This window comes from Camelus ferus, chromosome 13, assembly GCF_009834535.1.
Source record: "Camelus ferus isolate YT-003-E chromosome 13, BCGSAC_Cfer_1.0, whole genome shotgun sequence".
In the NCBI taxonomy this organism is placed as follows: Eukaryota; Metazoa; Chordata; class Mammalia; order Artiodactyla; family Camelidae; genus Camelus; species Camelus ferus.
Window position 1 is genome coordinate 57,800,447 of NC_045708.1, and position 19,473 is coordinate 57,819,919.

General features: G+C 42.7%; 1 protein-coding gene and 1 non-coding gene across 3 annotated transcripts in view; both read left to right on the top strand.

Annotated features, from left to right (window-relative positions):
• The window catches only part of AK5 (adenylate kinase 5), a 213,613-nt gene that overhangs the window by 133,853 nt on the left and 60,287 nt on the right, over positions 1–19,473 (top strand). For both annotated transcript variants that reach the window (XM_032494623.1, XM_032494624.1), the window contains exon 9: positions 18,776–18,818. In XM_032494623.1, the coding sequence (XP_032350514.1) occupies positions 18,776–18,818 (43 nt within the window). The remainder of the gene's footprint in view (positions 1–18,775; positions 18,819–19,473) is intronic.
• On the top strand, positions 4,839–4,910 carry TRNAV-GAC. Its single transcript has one exon. It is a non-coding gene; the product is annotated as a tRNA-Val (tRNA).

Below are 19,473 nucleotides of genomic sequence, written 5' to 3' on the forward strand. Positions count from 1 at the left end.
CTGCGCCAAGAGCTCTAATGATCTGGCTTAACCCTCACCACAGACCCGGGAGGAAAGCATCGTTATCCCCAAGGTCACACAACTAATGATGTGTTCACTCCAAGTGCATCTCTTTCCACTAAGCCATGCTGCTGCCCCAGAATCTATAATAACAACCCCTAGAAAAACCTCACCTCACACACACACACACACACACACACACACAAACTAGCTTGTATTTTATCCTAGTATTTGCAATCACAGGAGTTAATTTCACAGGCTTGTAAAATGAGCAAGCCATCTAAACAGAAGTCTAAGGTTGTTAAAAAATGTCAAGTCAGCGATTGCTTCTCCTTCGATGCTTAATATGCTTCCATTTCCTTGTGTTTTCTTAAACTTACCAACTTTTTTCTTATTTATAAAAGCAAAACTACCTGCCAGGGAAAGTTTGGAAAGTTACAGTGAATATAAAAAAGGAAATTAACATTAACATTTTTGAGTATTTCATTGATTAATAGATACTTAATAAAGTTTTAATCAAAAATTTTCATTTAATAATACAGACTTTCCCATGTTACTAAATAACTTTTGTAAACACATTTTTAATGACAGTATAAAATATAATTCTATAAGACTGTATTTATTTTCATCATTGCCCACTGCAGGGCACTTATTTTTCGTCTTTTCACTGTTATAAACAATGTGCCCTGGCATGTCATTGCACATCAGCTCTGCCCAAATCTCTGATTATTATTCTAGGAGAGGTTACTAATACCAGGATTTCAGGGTCAAAGGATATTAAGGGTACTATTACAATTTTCCTCTTCTTTTTATTCAGATATACTTCAGTAATAAAGCAAGCATTGTTGATGGGGGACAAGAGGATTCTAAAGAGAAAAAAAATTATTGGTGAGGCTGTTTATCTAATTTTTTTTGAAGTAAGAGCTGTCGAACTGGGTCCAGTTTAGTCCCACATGACTTAGGATGCAGAGCATACACTAATACTAAACTACCTGCAGTCCATTGACCAATAAGCCAGTCTTCCCAGATGCCAGCCAGCCTCGTGGCCAGGCTCAGGGAAGCCTCTAGGACACGCAGCAAATCCCTTCCCAAGCTTGTCCTTGCAGACAAGTTAGGTTCACATCAGTCTTGTGTTTCGTAAGCAGCATCTGCGTTTCTTTGCGCCTGGCTGTTTACTTGTGCTTCATGCCCTTCTTCCTTTCTCTAGAAAAATGCCCTAGTTCTCGTCATTTCGAAACACACAGGCTTTCTTAAATACTTACAGCTAGTTCCCAGAACATCTCCATTAATCTTCTTGTGTTTCATTTGACCTCTCTTTTATCAGTGGAGGAAATTGTGTTCTTACAGGCATGAAAGAAATTTGTAGAAGCGAAACTAAGAAACAAAAGTAAATCGATTCTGTAAGATATATAGGACAGACCAAAAGCTATAGAGAATGATTATAACAAACACTATTTACCCACTGAACAGCTTAGGAATGAAACATTGCACATAATTGAAACCCTCTGTGGCCCCCAATCACATTCCCCTTTCCCTTTCCGGGGGTGTCTACTGATCTGAATTCAGTGTTTACCAGTCCCACGTCTGTCTTTATATTTCTGCTCTCTATGCAGCTGGGTCACTAGAATGTAGGTTTCAGGAAAGCAGGCACTTTGCTTTCTTTGCTGCTGTATCACCATTATCTAGCACAGCCACTGGCACAGGTTAGGTATTCAATAAGTATTTATTGTATGTAAAATAGACTGTGTTGTTTGCAAGCAACGTAGGGTGTTTTTTTCATGTTTCCAGCCCTGTAAAAATTGCCCCATATTGTGCATATCCTTCTCAATCTATGCAGATGATGTAACTCTGCGTCACTCGTTTTTACTGCCATGTAACATCCCAGTGTAAGACCAAAACACAATTTAGTTACCCGTTCTTCTAATAATGAGCATTTAGGTTGTTTCTGATTCTTGATTTTGTAAATTTGGTGCAGTGAACTTCCTGGCACTTTCTTATTCAACTGTGTAAGGATTTCTCTATAACAGACAGCAGGGGAGAACATGGAAAGGGGCTGGCCCTTGCCTCTGATAAACCTCTTCCTCTTCCAGATCTTTCCTGGGGTGAACAGGAAGTTGGGAGGTCAGCACGCTCCTCTGGACATCAGCTTCCTCGCAAGTGATGTGGGGCCAGTCAGTCTTTCCGTGGGTTTGGGCATCTTCAACTTTAGCACACATTTCTAAGTTGCTCTCACTAAACTTACCCTTTTAAATATTTAAATGTAATAATTATATGCCAAAAATAATTAGACTCATGCAATTCTATCACTTTCTGCAATTCTACCAGTAAAAAACTGTGTAAGCCCGGTAAGGCTACACCTGAAATACACATTTCACTCTAAATTAGAAACATTTTTAGGAACAATGGTCCAGTAGTTAGGTAAGGTGTGTAGACTGCTTCCATGTAACATTTCTGTATTTTTCTAAATCAGGGCCTCTCTCCCTGTAGAAAATGGAAATTTCGTTCTCAGTCATGGTATGGGGAGCCCCTTCTTTCTCTCCTCCGGGGTCTTACTACAGTCTGAGAAGATTTACCTGGTCTAAGAAGTTTGAGGAAGGGGCTTCTGGTCTTCAGCTCTTTATGGTCAACCTGAGATGCCTACTGTTCAAGCCTAGGTGATCCACTCAAAAGTGGACTGCCCCCCTCACAGCATGCATGCTAGTGGGACCATCTGGACCACAGGGGCAGCTGAGAGCTCAGCCATCCACCTGCCAACCCCACTACTGGTCTTGGCATTTCCTGGGACTGTTGGCATGGGAGTGGGGTCAGATCTCCTCCATTCACAAACTGCCAGTCCCTTCCATGCTGGGATATTCCCACTCCCCTGGCTGGGGAAGGCAGTCTTGGTCTATTCCCCTCCCCTCAGTTCTCACTCTCACCACACTCTTTCTTGGACAGTATTACTCCTAAAGCATAGCATTCTCTTATATATATTTGTTTTTGTAATGAACCAATAGCAGAAAATAAGACACGGTTACTTCTTCATCACATGTCTGACTAGCTTTATTTCTAGGGATTTCTAATCATCTTGATTTTCATCAGCTTTTAATTACTCTGAGAATTAAATAGCACAGCAGGAAATTAATATGTATTGACAAGGAAAAAAATCATTGTCAGGCACAGTCAGGTTGCATAGATAACACCTCTTTCTACCTGCAGCTCTTCACTATGGAAAGTGAAGCCAGGCAAAACTAGGTTTTAAAAGCTCTGCAGCTGATTCTAATGTGCATCTGGGGTGAGACCCATTGCCACTGGCTAAGAAGGCTGATAGCTGAAAGGGATAAGAGCATGTTTATCTTAAGTTTCTTGAACTAGGAAATAGTTGCTTAAATATATGGGACTTTTGAATCAATAAAATTTTAATTTTTAATTAAATTCTAATTTTAAAAAATTTAATGTATCCTACTTTAAAGAAATAAAGCTTACACTCTTATCAAGTCCAGTGTGAGTACCAAGTAGAAACACTGACATACAGAGAAATCTGTGAAGGCTCTAAATCTTAGGGTCTTAAAACGAGCAGAGTGATCACTTCCGGCTTCGGGTACATCTAGTATCTGAAAGATAGGACACAGTTCTAGATCTTGCCCAAGAATTTAAATTTCACTAATGAAAGAGTCATCAAGGCAGAAAAAAAGAACATTTTCAAACACAGGGACGGAGTCTGGTGGATGCTGATAAACTGACTCAGACCTTATGGAACAGGTCACCATACACACACAGTAAGCAAAGGGGTAAATAAGAGGTTATGTTGTTCCTAGCTTCATTGCAAAACGTGGATCAAATGAAGAGCATTAAAATAATAGTAAATGTCACAGGAAACATACAAAGCAAGACAAAGAAAGAATGGATGTTTGCTTGGAGACCCACTCCTCCTTCCTTTAAACAGGGATTTGTTACCAAACTCAGATTAGAGCATAAATGTGTTTGCTCACATACATGAGCCTCAGTGAAAATGAAAAAAAGCATAATATCCATTCTCTTGTGGAAGTTAATTTGCGAATCCTACCATTCTACATTTCAAGTTGTTTTAAAATGATCCAGAGGGTCAATCAAAATGTTCTAGGAGCACTGTTTGAAGAACAGAAAGTTTTCTTTATAGAAGGACAAACGGTGGTCTTTGGAAAGCATTTCTGACTCTCTACTTTTTAAGAATACTTCCTGTCTTTCCTTTCCAAACTCTTATCCTATCAAAAAGTTGTAGAGAAGAGAGCAGATGGTGTATATTATCCACATTATTAACTTTAGCACTGCAGCTTCCACACAAGAAGGTGAACAAGCCAAGGAACGCTTCACTGCCTAGATCTGGGGTAACTTGGTCTGGCGCGTTGTAGGTACTTAGCAAATATTTGTTGACTAACAAGATGGATAGATGGATGAGTATTATATGTGAGTCCTGAATTTTTTGCTTATTTTTTTACTTGAATAATACATATTCATTTTATAGAAATTATTGAATGTAGATATTTAAAAGGAGAACACCTGTAACCAAGCACCCAAGTGTAAACCACTTAATGTTAACATTTTAATTTTTATAATAGATTTTTGTATGTACACAACCGTTTCTATAAAAATGGGGTCACAGTATTTCTACTCTTTAGTTGCCTATTTATTCACATAATACTATGTTGTAAATCTCTTTCAATATTAATCGATGTGCTTCCTCACTATGTTTGAGTAGTTGCATAAAACACAATAGTTTGGGAATCTTGTAGGTCTCTATGCCTTAAAATAATAAAACTGGGTTTGCTGACAATATTCTTGAGATAGGCTAAGAATATTATTATTAATATCTTGGGGTGGGGAGTATAGCTCAGTGGTAGAGTGAGTGCTTGACGTGCATGAGATCCTGGGTTCAATTCCCAGTGCCTCCCTTAAGGAGGAAGAATATATGTACATAGGTGTGTGTGTGTGTGTGTCTATATATTTAAAAAAAAAAAAAAACTTGTACCCTGCTTTATGGCAGAAAAGTAATTTGTATCAATTCTGTGTAAACTAGAACTTCTACCATGCTTCAATTTATCTGAAAATTTGCTCTCTTGACTACTTTGTGTTCCTGCTGCCTTATTTGCATCCTAGCATCAAATCCTTTTTTTATGGCTTGCAAAGAATTCAGATCCTAATGGATAATCCTGTGGGGTTATAATAAATACGGATTAGTTGGGTGTGAATTAATGAACCATTTCCAAAAAATTATAGGAGGGTGTTGGAGGGAGGACCTTCTTTTTCTCTCCTAATATTTGGGGGGACCCACTAACTAGCACCCTTTCTCCCTGTCTGACTTCTGAACAATTGAGAAGTCCCCAAAACACTCCCTGTCTCCTCTGGAGAGGAGTAAGTGGGCAGAGCTCAGCAGAGTTAGTCTGGTAATAAGTTAGGCTCACATTGACTTAATGCTTTATGGTTTTTGTACAGCATCCCATCTGAGTCAAGAAAATGTTGATGTGTTGATTCAACAACTACATTTTGAACACCTACTACATGTCAGGCCCGATGACGGATTCTGGGGTTACAAAACCTAATTAAGATTTTCTTAGTCCTTACCTTCAAAGATCTCAGTCTTGTGGGAAAGACAATCATGTTACAAAAGCATATCCTCATTATGTAAGTATCTTAGCTAAGATTTTTTTGGTTGCAAGTCACAAAAATCTGTTTAAATTAGCTTCAGCCAAAAAAAAAAAAAAAAAAGTAAACTTATTATAAAGCTTTGGGGACCTGTCACAAATCCAAAGAAAATGCACCTGAGCATTAGGAACAATGCTAAAGTAGGTGCCGAAAGGCCGTTAAGAATTTCCCTCCATTGTATGCAGTTCCTTCTTTTTCTCTCTTTGCAGACCTCTTTACATAGCGGTCTACCAACTGGTCCAGCCAACACTGAGGCCAGTCGTCTCAGTCTAAATTCCTCAGGAAGGATGGTAATTGTCCAAACTTGGTTCAGGTGCACTCTTGATCCAGTCACCTGTGGTCAGGATAACATTTTAGGGGCAGGATGCGCACAGAGTCCAATAGATGCACATTCTGTTGAGAAACTATGGAAACGCTGTGAGTCAACGAGGAGAGAGCCACTTACTCTGGCTTCTATGTTCAAGGCACTGTGGAAGGTGAATGACATACGCAACTAATTCTAATGTAGGACGGAGTGTGATGTGGTGTGCACTTTCACAGAGATGCAGCCTGCACTGGAGCACCTGGGAGAAGGAGATCCATCCCAACGGGAGGGAGGAGAGAGGTTCTTGAGTTCAGTCTTAAAATGGGTCTTCCAACGAGAGGGGTTGTAGGTAGCTAGACAGAGCATTCTAGGGAAAGGCAATAGGCTGAAGACAGAGGCTGGAAACAGCAGTGCGCACAGAGGAACAGCCAGGAGGGCATGTGGGGCAGACAGAGGCATGGACGAGCCTGGGGGGGTGTTGTTGACTGGCTGGCTGGTCTGACTCCTGCTGAAATTTCCAAGCCCTCTCTCCCCAGGACACATTTTTCTCATTCATGAAAGCGAAGTGCTGCCACTTCAGGGTCCCGTGGAGAGAATACAGATATCAGGCCAGGGGAGAAAAAGCAACCGCTCAAGATTCCCTTTTTGAAAAGCTCACTGCCACTTACAGTAGATGAAAACTGTGTCTCTGCAATTCATCGAAGGCAGTGAGTAGTCTGTTCCTGAGTTGCTGTGGCAACTGCTCAATTAAGTGGGAAAAAAAAATGAAGAAACATGCACTGTGGTGGTTCTTGAGCTGAACATTCTTTTTTTTAAAAGAAGGAAAGAAAGAAGGCAGTGTGTTTGGTGAGTTATTCTCCCTAGGCTGACCTAAGACTTTGAACTTCACTTTGCATTTCCAGCAGCGTGTCCTGTTCATCCCTCCCCACCAAGCCAGGTGCTAGGCTGCCGTCATCGTGGTTGGGAACACAAGCTCCAGATTTCGTCTTGGAACATCCTGTGGGAATGTTTGCCTACATCCGGCTTCCACCAAAGGACGCTTGGATAGATTCTGATTTTTAAGGTAGTGGAGTGGAGCCCATATGGAAAGAGCAGATGTGAAGAGTAGGTGGGTCTAGCACTGGATTTGACCCCAGGTTTAGCTTCGCACCTTAGACAGGGAATGTGGCTTTTGGAAGACATTAAAAAATAACTCCTGCCTTGATAGCCTAAGAAACAGAGGCTATAATAATAACACCTGAGATTTGTATGATGATTTACTATTTACAAAACTTTCAGTCGGCGTCGTATTTCCTCTCAGCCACCACCCTCCGGGGTGGACATGGTTCTTTCGGCTTTAGACAGGACGCCTCCAATCCATGATTCAGGGAATGAGCTTTAGGAAAACACAGAACTGATCACGTCACTTCCCAGCTTCCAGGCCTCCATGCCTTCCTGCCCTTTGCTCCTGGAGCAAAACCTGAGTCCTCACCGTGGCCTGGAGGCCCTGCCGGAGGCCTCAGCGCCCCAGCCTCCCTCGTGCCCTCCCGGCTCTGTGCCCAAGCCGGCCTCCCTCAGCTCCTCTGGGGTGCGGGCTGCACCTCCTTCGGGCCTTTGCAGCAGCTGAGGGCTCTTCCTGGGACAGACTTGTCTTTCCCCGCCCACCCTCCCCTTCCTTCCCCACTTGGTCAACTTAGAGTCCACTCCCTGACCCCAGTGCACACCAGGGCTCCTGTTTTAATTTTCCTAACACCCTGTGTTTGATATAATCCATATTTAATACACATTTTCTTATATGATTACCTAATTAATGTGTCTCCCCAACTAGGCACGCAGCTCCTGAGCACAGTGACCACTGTGTGTTCGCTGGCCCAGGCCAGCGCCCGGGAGAGCAGGCCTCGGTGTTGAATGTCGGCCTCAATGACGTGACCGAGAGCACCCAGCAGTTTGGACTCAAACCCAGTCCCTAGGAATCCAGGGCCTTTCCTAGCATTGCACACTGCATGGCAGGACTTAGGGAAAAACCCATTGTGTAAGCTACTGCACAAATATGAGGCACTGAAATCTAGAGAAAGTTCAGTGGGTTCTGTGGGACCAGATTAACTCAGATGTGGACGTGTGTGGACATATCACGAACAGTAACTCCTGGAATCTGTGCTGGTGTCCTCCTGCGTAGAAAAGAACGTCAGGGCTCCTCGTTTGTCCATTCTTAGAGAAAAGCTCACTGGGTCTTTGTACCTGATCCTCTGGTTCTCACGTGCAGAGGTGTGACACTGACATTTGCGTCACCCCTACCCCCAGGCCTCAGTTTCCCTTCTTGTAAAGGGGGGGGGGGTCCTGAGTCCTCCCGTGCAGACTTCCTTGAACCTATCCACGCATTGAGTATCCCTCTTTCCAGCCTGCAGTCTCTTGTGCACAGAGCTCGGTAGCGGGTGGACTCAGACCGGGGGCAACACTTGGGAAGGAGGAGGCTGACAACTTATAAGTGTTTCTGGGAAGCTAATGTTTGAAAGTAAACATTGCTTTCAGCATAAAATAATTATTGTATGGATCACCCAGTTCTCATATAGTAATTTCTTTTTTTAATTGAGATGTGACTGACACATATTATGCTCGTGTTAGGTGTATAACATAATGATTCCATATCTGTGTATCTTGCAAAATGATCCACACAATAAGTCTAGTTAACATCCACCACCACACAGTTACAAATATTTTTTCTCATGATGGGAACGTTTAAGAACTACTCCCATGGTAACTTTCACATATGCAATACAGTACAGTGCTAACTATAGTCACCATGCTGTACATCCCAGGACTTACTTACCTCATAACTGGGAGTTTGTGCTTTTTAACTGGAGGTTTATCACATCACCCATTTCATATGGTAACTTCTTACCTGATTTTTTCTTTTCTAAAATAGATACCAATGTGTCAGGTCCATGGCACCATCTCCTCCATTTTTAGCCCCCTTTAGGGCTTTTACTTCTTTCATTTTAGTACATATGCAGTAAAGACATGAAGAGGCAATGATGAGAAGGACTGATTCCAGCCTTTAAAGCATCCTCATTGTCCTTTAAAGTTCCATGTCTTGCAACTTCAGGGGAAGGAGACCATTCTGAGCTCACAAGATGTGTCCAAGCAGACAAGTCCTGCCCCTCTCCCAAGGCGGAGCGGGGTCACCGCAAGTAGCACACTGTGCACCCTGGCTTCCTCTTCATCTGATTCTCAAAACAGTGTCATTGTGTAAGTAGGGAAGGAATGGTGGTTCCTATATTGTGAATCAGGATGGGAGGCAGAGAGCAGCAGCGGAAGCGGGGCTTAAATTACTGGGACTGGGTCAGATCTGGGCTGGAGGCCTGGCCTGGGGCCGTGTAGGGACGGCAGGCACGGGATTGTAAGTACAGTGCGTGTTTACCCAGAACAGCTGAGGGCAGGAGGTGGTGGAGGGAGTGCCGTCTGACGGACACCACGATAGTGGCATTTGCAAAAGCTGTAAAACTCTCGTTTGCTTTTTCCTCCCATAGTTTCTTCATTTTCTATTCTGAGTATTTGATGGGGAAAAAAAGTTGATCGAACTGCAACTCAAGGCAGACCACTGCTAGTCCATGCAGTGCCTTTGTGAGAATTAGTAAAAGCCTCCCTTACTAGACACACACATTCTTGGGGGTGCACGGGTTGGTGAGTGGATTCGGCCCCCAGCCAAGAATATTTGCGCAGTGCACAACTATGGAACCGTACATGGCAACCCTGTCTCACAGGCAGGCCACCTTGCATTTGCAGCCACAGAGAGAGGGCTGCCTTCTCTCAGCAGGAGACATTCAGCCCTTCGTTTTGAATGTCCCAGCTTTTAAGGGTTAACTCCTCTTGTAGGCTTATCAGCTGAGCCTCCTTTATTTCTCTTTGGCAGTCGTTTATCTTTTCTGTACAGCATTCTGTATGAGGGACTTTGAGCAACAGAAAAGAGCAGTCCGGCTTCGTGGACTCCTGCATCTGTTTGCTTTTTGGTGGTGAGCTGGATGTGTGCTTTTCCAGTAAGATGTCATCGTGTCTTTTAAGTGTTCCCCAAATACTCTTTGTCAAAGGTTTTTCAAAAGATAATCAAATCTTTCTCTTTTCCTCCTGTGGAACTTTGTACAAAACAAAGAGACAATATAAAGTACAACATATTCCAGGAGGCCCACAGCTGGGTCACTCTAGAATCCAACCTGTTAACTCTGCTCTGCATTGTCTTGGGTAAATTATAACAGAGAGCCCAAAGAGACAGGGCAGAGTCCTTGGATTGGAAGATTTCCAAATATTGTTTCAAAATAAAAGGTGCTGTGTATCAGTGATCTGCTGCTGTGAAGCTGCCCAGAACTTAAAACAACATCTCCTTATTATTTCTCTTGAGACACCAGTGTTGGCTGAGCAGATCCACTGATCAAGGCTGGGCTCAGCTGGGCTCACTCACACATCCACAGTGTGAAGGTCACATTTATGTGTTAATTTGGCTGGGCTATATAGTTCCCAGTTATGTAATCAAACACCCATCTAGGCCTTACCGTGAAGGTACTTTGTAGATATGGTTAACATCTGCAATCGGTAGACGTAGATACAGTAACGTGTACAATCGGACTTGATGTAAAAGAGATTATCTTTTTTTAATTGAGACATAATTGGCATATTGTGTTAGTTTTAGGTATACAACATAATTTGATATGTGTATATATTGCAAAATGATCACCACAATAAGTCTAGTTATCAACACACATAATTACAATGTTTTTTCTTGTGATACCTTTTAAAATCTACTCTCTTAGCAGTCTGTCAAAGATACAATACAGGCGGAGGGTATAGCTCAAGTGGTAGAGCACATGCTTAACATGCATGAGGTCCTGGGTTCAATCCCCAGCACCTCCTCTAAAAATAAATAAACCTGATTACCTCCCCCACCTCCTGCCAAAATAAAAAATAATTAAATAATATGATAATAAATAGATAAAATATTAAAAAGAAACCTTTAAATTTTTAAATAAATTTTAAATTAAATTAAATTTAAATTTAATTAAAATTTTAAATAAAAATTTTTAAATAAATAAAAGATACAATATGGTATTATTAACTATAGTCACCATGCTGTACATTATATCCCTAGGGCTTATGTATCTTAGAACTGGAAGTTAGTACCTGTTAGCCATCTTCACCCATTTTGCCCACCACTGCCCTCACCTCTGGCAACCACCATTCTGTTCTCTGTATCCATGTTGTCACAAATGGCAAGATTTCCTTCTTTTTATGACTAAATAATATTCTATTGTGTATATATATATATATATATATATATATATATATATATATATACACCACATTTTCTTTATATAGTCATCTGTTGATGGGCATTTAGATTGCTTCCATGTCTTAGCTACTGTGAATAACACTGCATTAAACATGGGAGGACAGATATCTTTCTGAGATAGTATTTTCATTTCCTCTGTATAAAAACTCAGAAATGGAATTGCTGGATCATATGATAATTCTATTTTTAATTTTTTGAGGAACCTCCATACTGTCTTCTATAGTGGCTACACCAGTTTACATGCCCACAGATAGTGAGATTATCCTTGATAATATGGGTGGGCCTCATCCAATCAGTTGAAAGGCCTTAAGAGCAAAACTGAGGTTTCCAGAAGGAAGAGGAAATTCTGTCTATGGTCTCCCGTGTCATCTTCTGCCCTGGAGTTTCCAGCCTGCCAACCTGTCCTGTAGATTTCAGACTTGCCTAACCAGTTCCCACAACTGGGTAAGCCAGTTCCTTGTAGCAAATCTCTGATGGAAGAAAGATTCATTAGATCCTGCTGGTTCTGTTCCTTTGACAGAACTCTTAACTGGTCAGCTGCCTGGTCAGCCAGGGCCTGCCTGGGCCAGGATAGCCTCTCTGGATGAGTGGAACTCTGCTCCACGTGGTCGCTCATCCTCAAGCAGCCTCGCTCTGACTTGTCCTCATGGCAGGGGCAGGGGCCAAGGCAGAAGGTGGAAGCCTGCAAGGTTCTTGAAGCCTCAGGAATGGCACACCAGCACCTCTGCCTTATTCTGTCAGCTGAAGCAAGTCACAAGACTGGCCTGGCTTCAAGGGTGCGGAAAAATACTCACCTCTGGGTGAGAGGATCTGCCAAGCGACGTTGCAAGGGATGGAAATGCAGGGAAGAGTGAAAAATGTGAGGTCACAGTTGCCACTAACCTACCACAGACAGTTTGATACGATGATGCAGAAGTGGACAGACATCAGAACTATTTTTAACCATCAATATGCCTTTTCTCTCTTTTTAAGGCAGTAAAGTTCAGAGCCTTCATCTTCTCACTTATAAATGGAGGATAGTAAAGTCTGCCTTGTGGTGTCAGCATAGAATAATGAGGTATCTGTGAAACAGTACACTGTCTGCTGCTGTGCCTGGCAGGAGCTCAACAAATACTTTTCTTTGATAGAAACACTTGAACACCTACTGAAATGCAAGAAAAGAGAAGGCAAAATATATCTGAGGCACAGGACTGGGCATTTTTTAAGTGTTTTTGTAGAGTTAGCGTGCATGGGTAGGATCAATGGATAAAGGAGATGTGGCACATACACGCAATGAAGTATTATTCAGCCATCAAAGAGAAGAAAATCTTGCCATTGGCAACCAGGATGGACTTGAGGACATTGTGCTAGGTGAAATAAGCCAGACAGAGAAAGACAGATACTGTATGATCTTATTATATACAGAATCAAAAAACAAACAAATTCATAGGTACAGAGAACAGACTGGCTGTTGCCACAGGAGGGAGGTAAGATCAAAAGGTTCAAACTTCCAGTTATAAGGTAAATGTCATGGGGACATAGTGTCCAGCATGGAGACTATACTTAATGATACTGTATTGCACATTTGAAAGTTGCTAAGAGAGTAAATCTTAAAAATTCTCCTCACTACAAATGAGCCTCATCTGGTACACATGGAGCCAAGACCAAAGTGTTTCCTCCGTGGTCTCTGGGCAGTGAGTTGAGTTGGACATATTTTTGAGATGATGAGAACAAGAACTTATAGGAAAACATCAGGGAAAAACTTTTCTTTAAAATTCCTTATTAGAGACATCAACATTTCAATTTATACAGAAAAGAAGAAAAACAGCATTCCTCCTAGAGAACTGGGTCTGTAAACCACTACTTAAAGCAGTTCATGTTGAGAACCTGCAATTTAATAAGATGGGGGAAAGGCTAGCCTAGCATCCCCTATATTTTTTTCCTCCCTGTTTACCCAATTATACAAGTACTTCCACAGCAAGCAGACCTCTAATTGCGTAGTCTTCGGTGAAAGAGAAATGGAACTTGCTGTAAAATAAATTCTTGGGTGTAACTAAATTACATACCACTCCCCCTACTTTTTTTTTTTCAAATTGCCCATTACTTTAAGTGAAAACATGCTTTAGAAAAGAACTGTAAACACTCAAAACATTTCTCAAGGACCTATTTCCCTTCTCCCTGCTGATAAAATGTAGCTGTGTTTCCATTTTCCAATATTCCCTTCTGAAGATCCGAGGAATTTCAAAACTTCACTTACAGGTTTACCAGTAAAACTTGAGTTTCATTTTCAAGTCATGTGATAAGCATGCACCACCTTCAGCCCCTCTTTTAGCAAACAAATCCATCGTCATCTCTAGTCACATGTCATCACGAGCGGTCCCTGCCCTCGAGTGGTGAAGTCACTTGCGACAACACCGTCATCCTGCACGTCCCACGTGGACGGGTCATTACGCTCCTTCTGGGGCAGCAGCAGAGGCGTTAGAACACGGGCTTGGGCACCAGGAAACCCCACTGGCTGGGGCATCGTGCACGCGTCGTGTAAGCTTTCTGAGCCTGAGTTTCCCCACCTGAAAAATGGGAAATAGCAAACTTGCTTACCTCCTACTGCTTTCCGGAGATCACACATAGTGAAAACACCCTAAATGCTACCTAAATAGCAGTTCCAATAACCATTTAAAAAGCTGTTTATGTGAGGTGTTTTTGTTTTTAACTGACATAAAGAAAAAGAAGCGAAAAATTTCATTTTCGGGTTACAAAATTGGAAATGCTACTATTTCAGTTGTCTTTTTTAATTACTATTTTTTCCTATTAAGATTCTGGTTCTCAGTGAAGATAAGCCCTTCCGAGAACCACAGGACATTCTGTCCCTCACCTCCTCCTTACTTCCCTGCTGTTGCTTCTTGTAATCAGAGATGGGGTCGTTAGACCAAAATCCTCACATGCTAGCATTTCATGGTTCATGGTTCTCCCAGAATCTGGATTATCTGCTTAGTACTCGCTGAGGTAAGAAAAAATTAGAAAAGACTGCTCCTCTCATTGTCTCAGAAACTAGAAATCTCTTCGAAACCCTCTTTTTTTTTTTTTTTTTTTTTTTGAAGTTGGTATCTGTGCTCAGTGCCAGGGACAGAAAATAGTCCTTTTCTTTGCAGCGTTTGTGAATTTATTAATCTTTGCCATGACATTCTGTTGTTAGGTAAAGCCTCTTTCTCATAATTCCACTTGAAGCTATACGCATTTTAACATCATGAAACACGCACACTGTCTAATACAAACAGGAACTAGGAAAGCACTCCAAAAATGACCTACTGCTGCGCTCTCCTTCCCAGGAGAGCTTTTGTTTTGTGGTCCCCAAAAGAGTTTTTAAAAATCAGCACTGCCTACTCAAGGAGGAGCCGTAGGAGTATCTGCCTGCATGACCCCCACCTCCAACAGCAGTAAGAGGATGCTGACGGGGCAACGTAGGTTGTCCTCCGCCCAGCTCCGGGCGGTGGAAGCTCCGGCACCTCCCCATCCAGTGGCACCACAGAACCTTAGTTACATCATTCTTTATCCGCAGGGCTGCAGTGACGATGCAGTGAGGTCCTATATGCAGAAATGCTGTAAAGCATTATTTAAGGGTCAGCTTCCTATTATGATGTGATTTGCTTGTGGCAATACCACTGGTCCCGTGCCCAGGAGCACACGCTATGCTGCAAGCACAGTTGGAGAACGAACATAATTCCTTGTGACTGGTGAACCCTCTGTGAAGCTATGTTCTATTTTGATCTCGCCCACCAAAAATTCAATAATTCAAGGAAGTGGGAGTAACAAAACATCGATATCTCAAGGTGATAATAGGAGCTCTGATCCAAAAGGAAAAACACAAATGCGCACCAATGAGCTGCTCTTCTTACAGAGAACACCAGAATCCAGCCTTGCAAAGGCAGTTTCTTGCCTGCATATCCCTGCTGGGAAGTAAAGTCGAATGCAAGTTGCTTTTGCTCTCTTTGCAGCTCTGTCTTGACTGGAGAATGAGGGATGGAGACCAAAACAAATCTGTAGTCTGCATCCAGCTTCCCCATGAAGCCGTCGATCCTATCCTGAGGTTCTTAATGTGTCACTTCAGTAGGAGTCTAGATTTCTCAGCATCATATATCCAGCTGCAGGGGATGTGGCAGTCTGAGTTGGTCTGGGGGCTAGTGGTTTTGCTGCAGCCTCTCCCACCTTCGCCAGTATTAACAGCGTCGTTGCAGGTGCATCTTGGCTCCATGCTAGTGAGGCACAAATGGTGCTTACCTGTGCCAGTGTCTGCACTGTCTGTCTTTGTCAGTTTGTTCAGACTTGGTATGCTGCCTCATGCCCCCAAAGTCTGGTTCAATACTGCAGGAAGTCTTCTATGTCTCACTGAACCCACAAAGCCTAACCCCACATTCAGACTCACAGGTGACAGAGGGCTGACAGGAGGGAGCAGGAGCGAGGTGAAAGGCTGTGACCCCCAGAGGCACCCGCCGGCACCCGGGGTGGTACTTGGGAGTTGGTGAGTGGTTTCCTCCAGGAGTGCCTCCCTGAAGGCGCAGCTACAGTGTAACTGGAGATGAACACCTTGTCAGTGATTTCTCCAAAGAGCCTATATGATATTCTGCACCTTGTACATGTGACGTTCTGAAATTAATGCCTTTTATGCAGAACTTACCTAGCATTTGAAAAGAAAGGGACAAGATTTAGGGCCTCCGGGAACTGTATGGCATCTTTTCACCAAAGCCAGGAGTGTTTGCCATTTACTTGTCGTTCCGTGTGTGTGTGTGTGTGTGTGTGTGTGTGTGTGTGTAAGATATCAAGTAAACTTTGTCTCCAAAAGATCCACGTTGGAATCATGAAGTTTGCTGAGCATCACTGGGAAGTAACACCCTCCAGGCAAACGTCCCATTCACCTGGGCTTTCGTGTCAGTGAGCGTAATGCACCGCATTCCCGGTGGAGAGCTTCTGACAGTAGCATCTCTGCTCTGGAAACCTGTTCCCTATCAGTGCGTTCATAGAAATAAAGCTGGGGCTCATCTGAAGCATTTGGGCAAACTGAATAGAAGGCTGTGAGTAAGAGCTGTGGATAAAAACAGGTCAGACTCAAGAAGCCAAACAGGGGTCAGAGAGGCCCTTTTATAACCTGGTGCATCACTTTGTGAATTCAGATTAACCCTGATCAGACTCCAAAGACATGATAGCCAGCTACAGGAAAGATCTGATACAGTTTAGTCTACAAGGTGAGTGTAAGCCTGATAATTCAACAATAATATTAAAAATTGAGGGAGGGGACTTCATGGTTTCCTCTTAACATTACCTGAGTATATTCAAGAGCTATTTGACAAGCAATAAGCAGAGTCAGATTAAACAATCCTTTTTCCAACAAAGGCTACTGAGCCTCTTTCTGTGTAGCTGCATCTTAGGGCAGCATATTAGTTGTTTCAAGTAAGTCCCAGTCTCAGGTGGGCTTCCCTGGAAGCAGAGTCTGAGATGGGGAGTGCTCTTAGGAGACAGGGAGAGACGCAGGATAGGGCCGGGGTAGAAGCTGAGCAAGGATGTGGTCCCAGCTGGAGCTTAGCTTCAACTCGATCTCAAAGGGAGCACTGGGCAGCAGCTTATACCAGAGCTGCCCCAGCTTGAGGGCAGGACCAGACCAATGCTCAGCTCGGGGAGGGGTGCGCCAGCCAGGTGAGCAGCATGACCTGGCAGATCCACTTGGTAGCCAAGCTGATGGGACCAAGCCTCTAGGAGTCATGCTGCGGGGGAGGAGATGTGGTTCTCATCCCAGCCCTGACCTCACTAAGGACAGGAGGATGTAGCCTTGGGCCCCTCACAGGATCTCTCTAACCATCAATTTCCTCACCTGTAAAATGGGAGGAGGGGGGTGGGAGCATCAGATTAGATGACTCTTATCCTTTCAGCTGCAAAATGCAATGATTTCAATAAGGGAAGTAGCCGGGAGGCTCACTGAGGAACAATGAATGTTCTTTCTATTCGGGAAAGGAGTTAATGTAAATGTGTCCCCAAATGACCAATCCATTCAAAACTCTTCTCTCACCTGGAATAGCTCTGGATACACAGGCCAGTCTAAGAAGACAAACAGCAAAGTTGCCCTGAAGGCATGTGTTCTAAAAAAGGATGGTGAGGCTCTCTTTTCAAAGTGCTTTCATGGCAGTTTACCTAAAGGGAACACTCATGCCGCCAGGCTATCTCATTTAAGTGACTCCCGCATCAAAGAGCAGGAGACGCAAGAGGCTGGAGTATAGCGTGAGCCAGAAGCTGTCCCTGCAGAACAGCACAATCTCCAGCGAGAAGAGCAGTTTGGCAAAAACCTGTCAGAATTATAGATACATTTCCTCTTTGACTGTACAGCTCCCTCTCTGGGAATGTATCCTATAGGTAGATATGCATGAAATGACATTTGTATGAGTTTATTCATTTTGCTACTTTTTCAAAAATATTCCAAGGTTGCAAACAACTCAGTGGTCCATCAATAAAGGACTAGTGATATACAATAAGAACTACAGTACCTTCCGTACAACAGAATACAGTGTAACCAAAAGCATCTGTACTGATACGGAGAGTTCTTCAGGATGTACTGATAAGTGAAAAAGCTAAGAGAAGAGCAGCTCCGTCCTAGATCATTGTGTGTATTAGAAACACATATGCACGTATGAGTTTGTTTCTTTCTGTGTACATGGTGCAGGTAATAAGATTATGTATTCATATTCAAGTGCATCCATAGAGATCTGGGAGTCAGTTTTTGTGTATCTGGAAAGATATTTTTTTAAGCCTTCTATGAGTGTTTATCCATAAGGGATGAGGGGGAGGGAAAACAGGATGGATGGCCTGAGAAATCCCACCAATGTCTTTTTGCAAAATTTCTTTCTGGATTTTTTCCCAACCACCATGGTTTTCTATAAGGAAAATGGAGCAGCTGTTGGATTAAAAAATAAAATGAAAATTTTAAAGGCAGGCACCAATCAAAGCTAGTCTTTTCGACTTCCTTTATTTCATGCTGTAGTTCGGGGGTTGGCAAACATGGCCGGTGGTTAAACAGTTGAACGGAGACCAACTGGCTCCCAGTGCTGAAAATGTTCACTCTCTGGCCCTTTACAGAAAGTTTGCCAAATCATGGAGCTGTTAGTAAAACAGCTGTGACTACACCTATCAGTGAGCTTCAAGTACTGAAGGGTTTTGTCTTCTTTAAATCAGCTTTTCTGACCACAGATAGTTACGCGGCCAGAAAAAAAGGCAGGATATTGCACAAGCTGCAAAGAGCATGAACTCCAGGGACAGACAGCCCAGGTTTAAATCTGGGCTTTGTCCCTCACTGCTATGTGACCTCAGGCAACTAGCTTCTCAAACTCAGCATGGTTTTCATCCGTAAAAGGTGGGTAATAATGGTGCCTCCTACAGAGAGTTGTTTGGAAGGTTAAGTATGTTAATGTTGGCAAGAAGTTGAGAGCAATACCTGTTGGCGTTATCATCTAATAGTTTGATTTTTCTATAAACAGGGTGATGACCAGTTAAATGTATTTGGAGAGGACACCATGGGAGGTGAGTTTCCTTTACTGATCAGACCAGAGTTGTCATTTTAGTAGCTCTGAGCTTGTCTTTTTTATTAAACACCAACTAAGAGATAAACTACCAACAGTATGTACTTTTCCCTTAGCCAGGGAACATGAATAAGATGGGCTCTTTGGCTCTCTCCCCTCTTGGTCCACGTAAAGAACCAAAGAGATGCCTTACTAAGAGATGCACTTCCTCACTGCCCAGAGAACATGACCCCCAAGATGCTCAGTGAAGACAGGATACTGTGGTAAATACGTTTGGAAAACACAACACTCAATCCCCTTTGGAAGATTCACATGTATATTCGCACAGCAGGGCTCCCACATGTCCTGCGGTAAAGAGAGCTGACTAACTGTGATTCAGCATTCTTCACATTTATTGGAACCCAGAAGTCTTTTTTCCTGCGTAGTGGTTACTATTCTGCAGTGAGCCATTGGGATGCAACATAAGAAACATCCGAATTATACTGCTTTATAGTTTTGTCATTTTAAGTCTTGTCCAAACTTTAAAATCCAAGATAATTAGCTACACATGGAACTGAAAATAGATAAACTTACATGAATTTGAGGTTGTCTAAAAAAGATAAGGTTCACAATTGCCCCAGGAAAAATACCATCTAACATTTCCACTCTGTAATAAA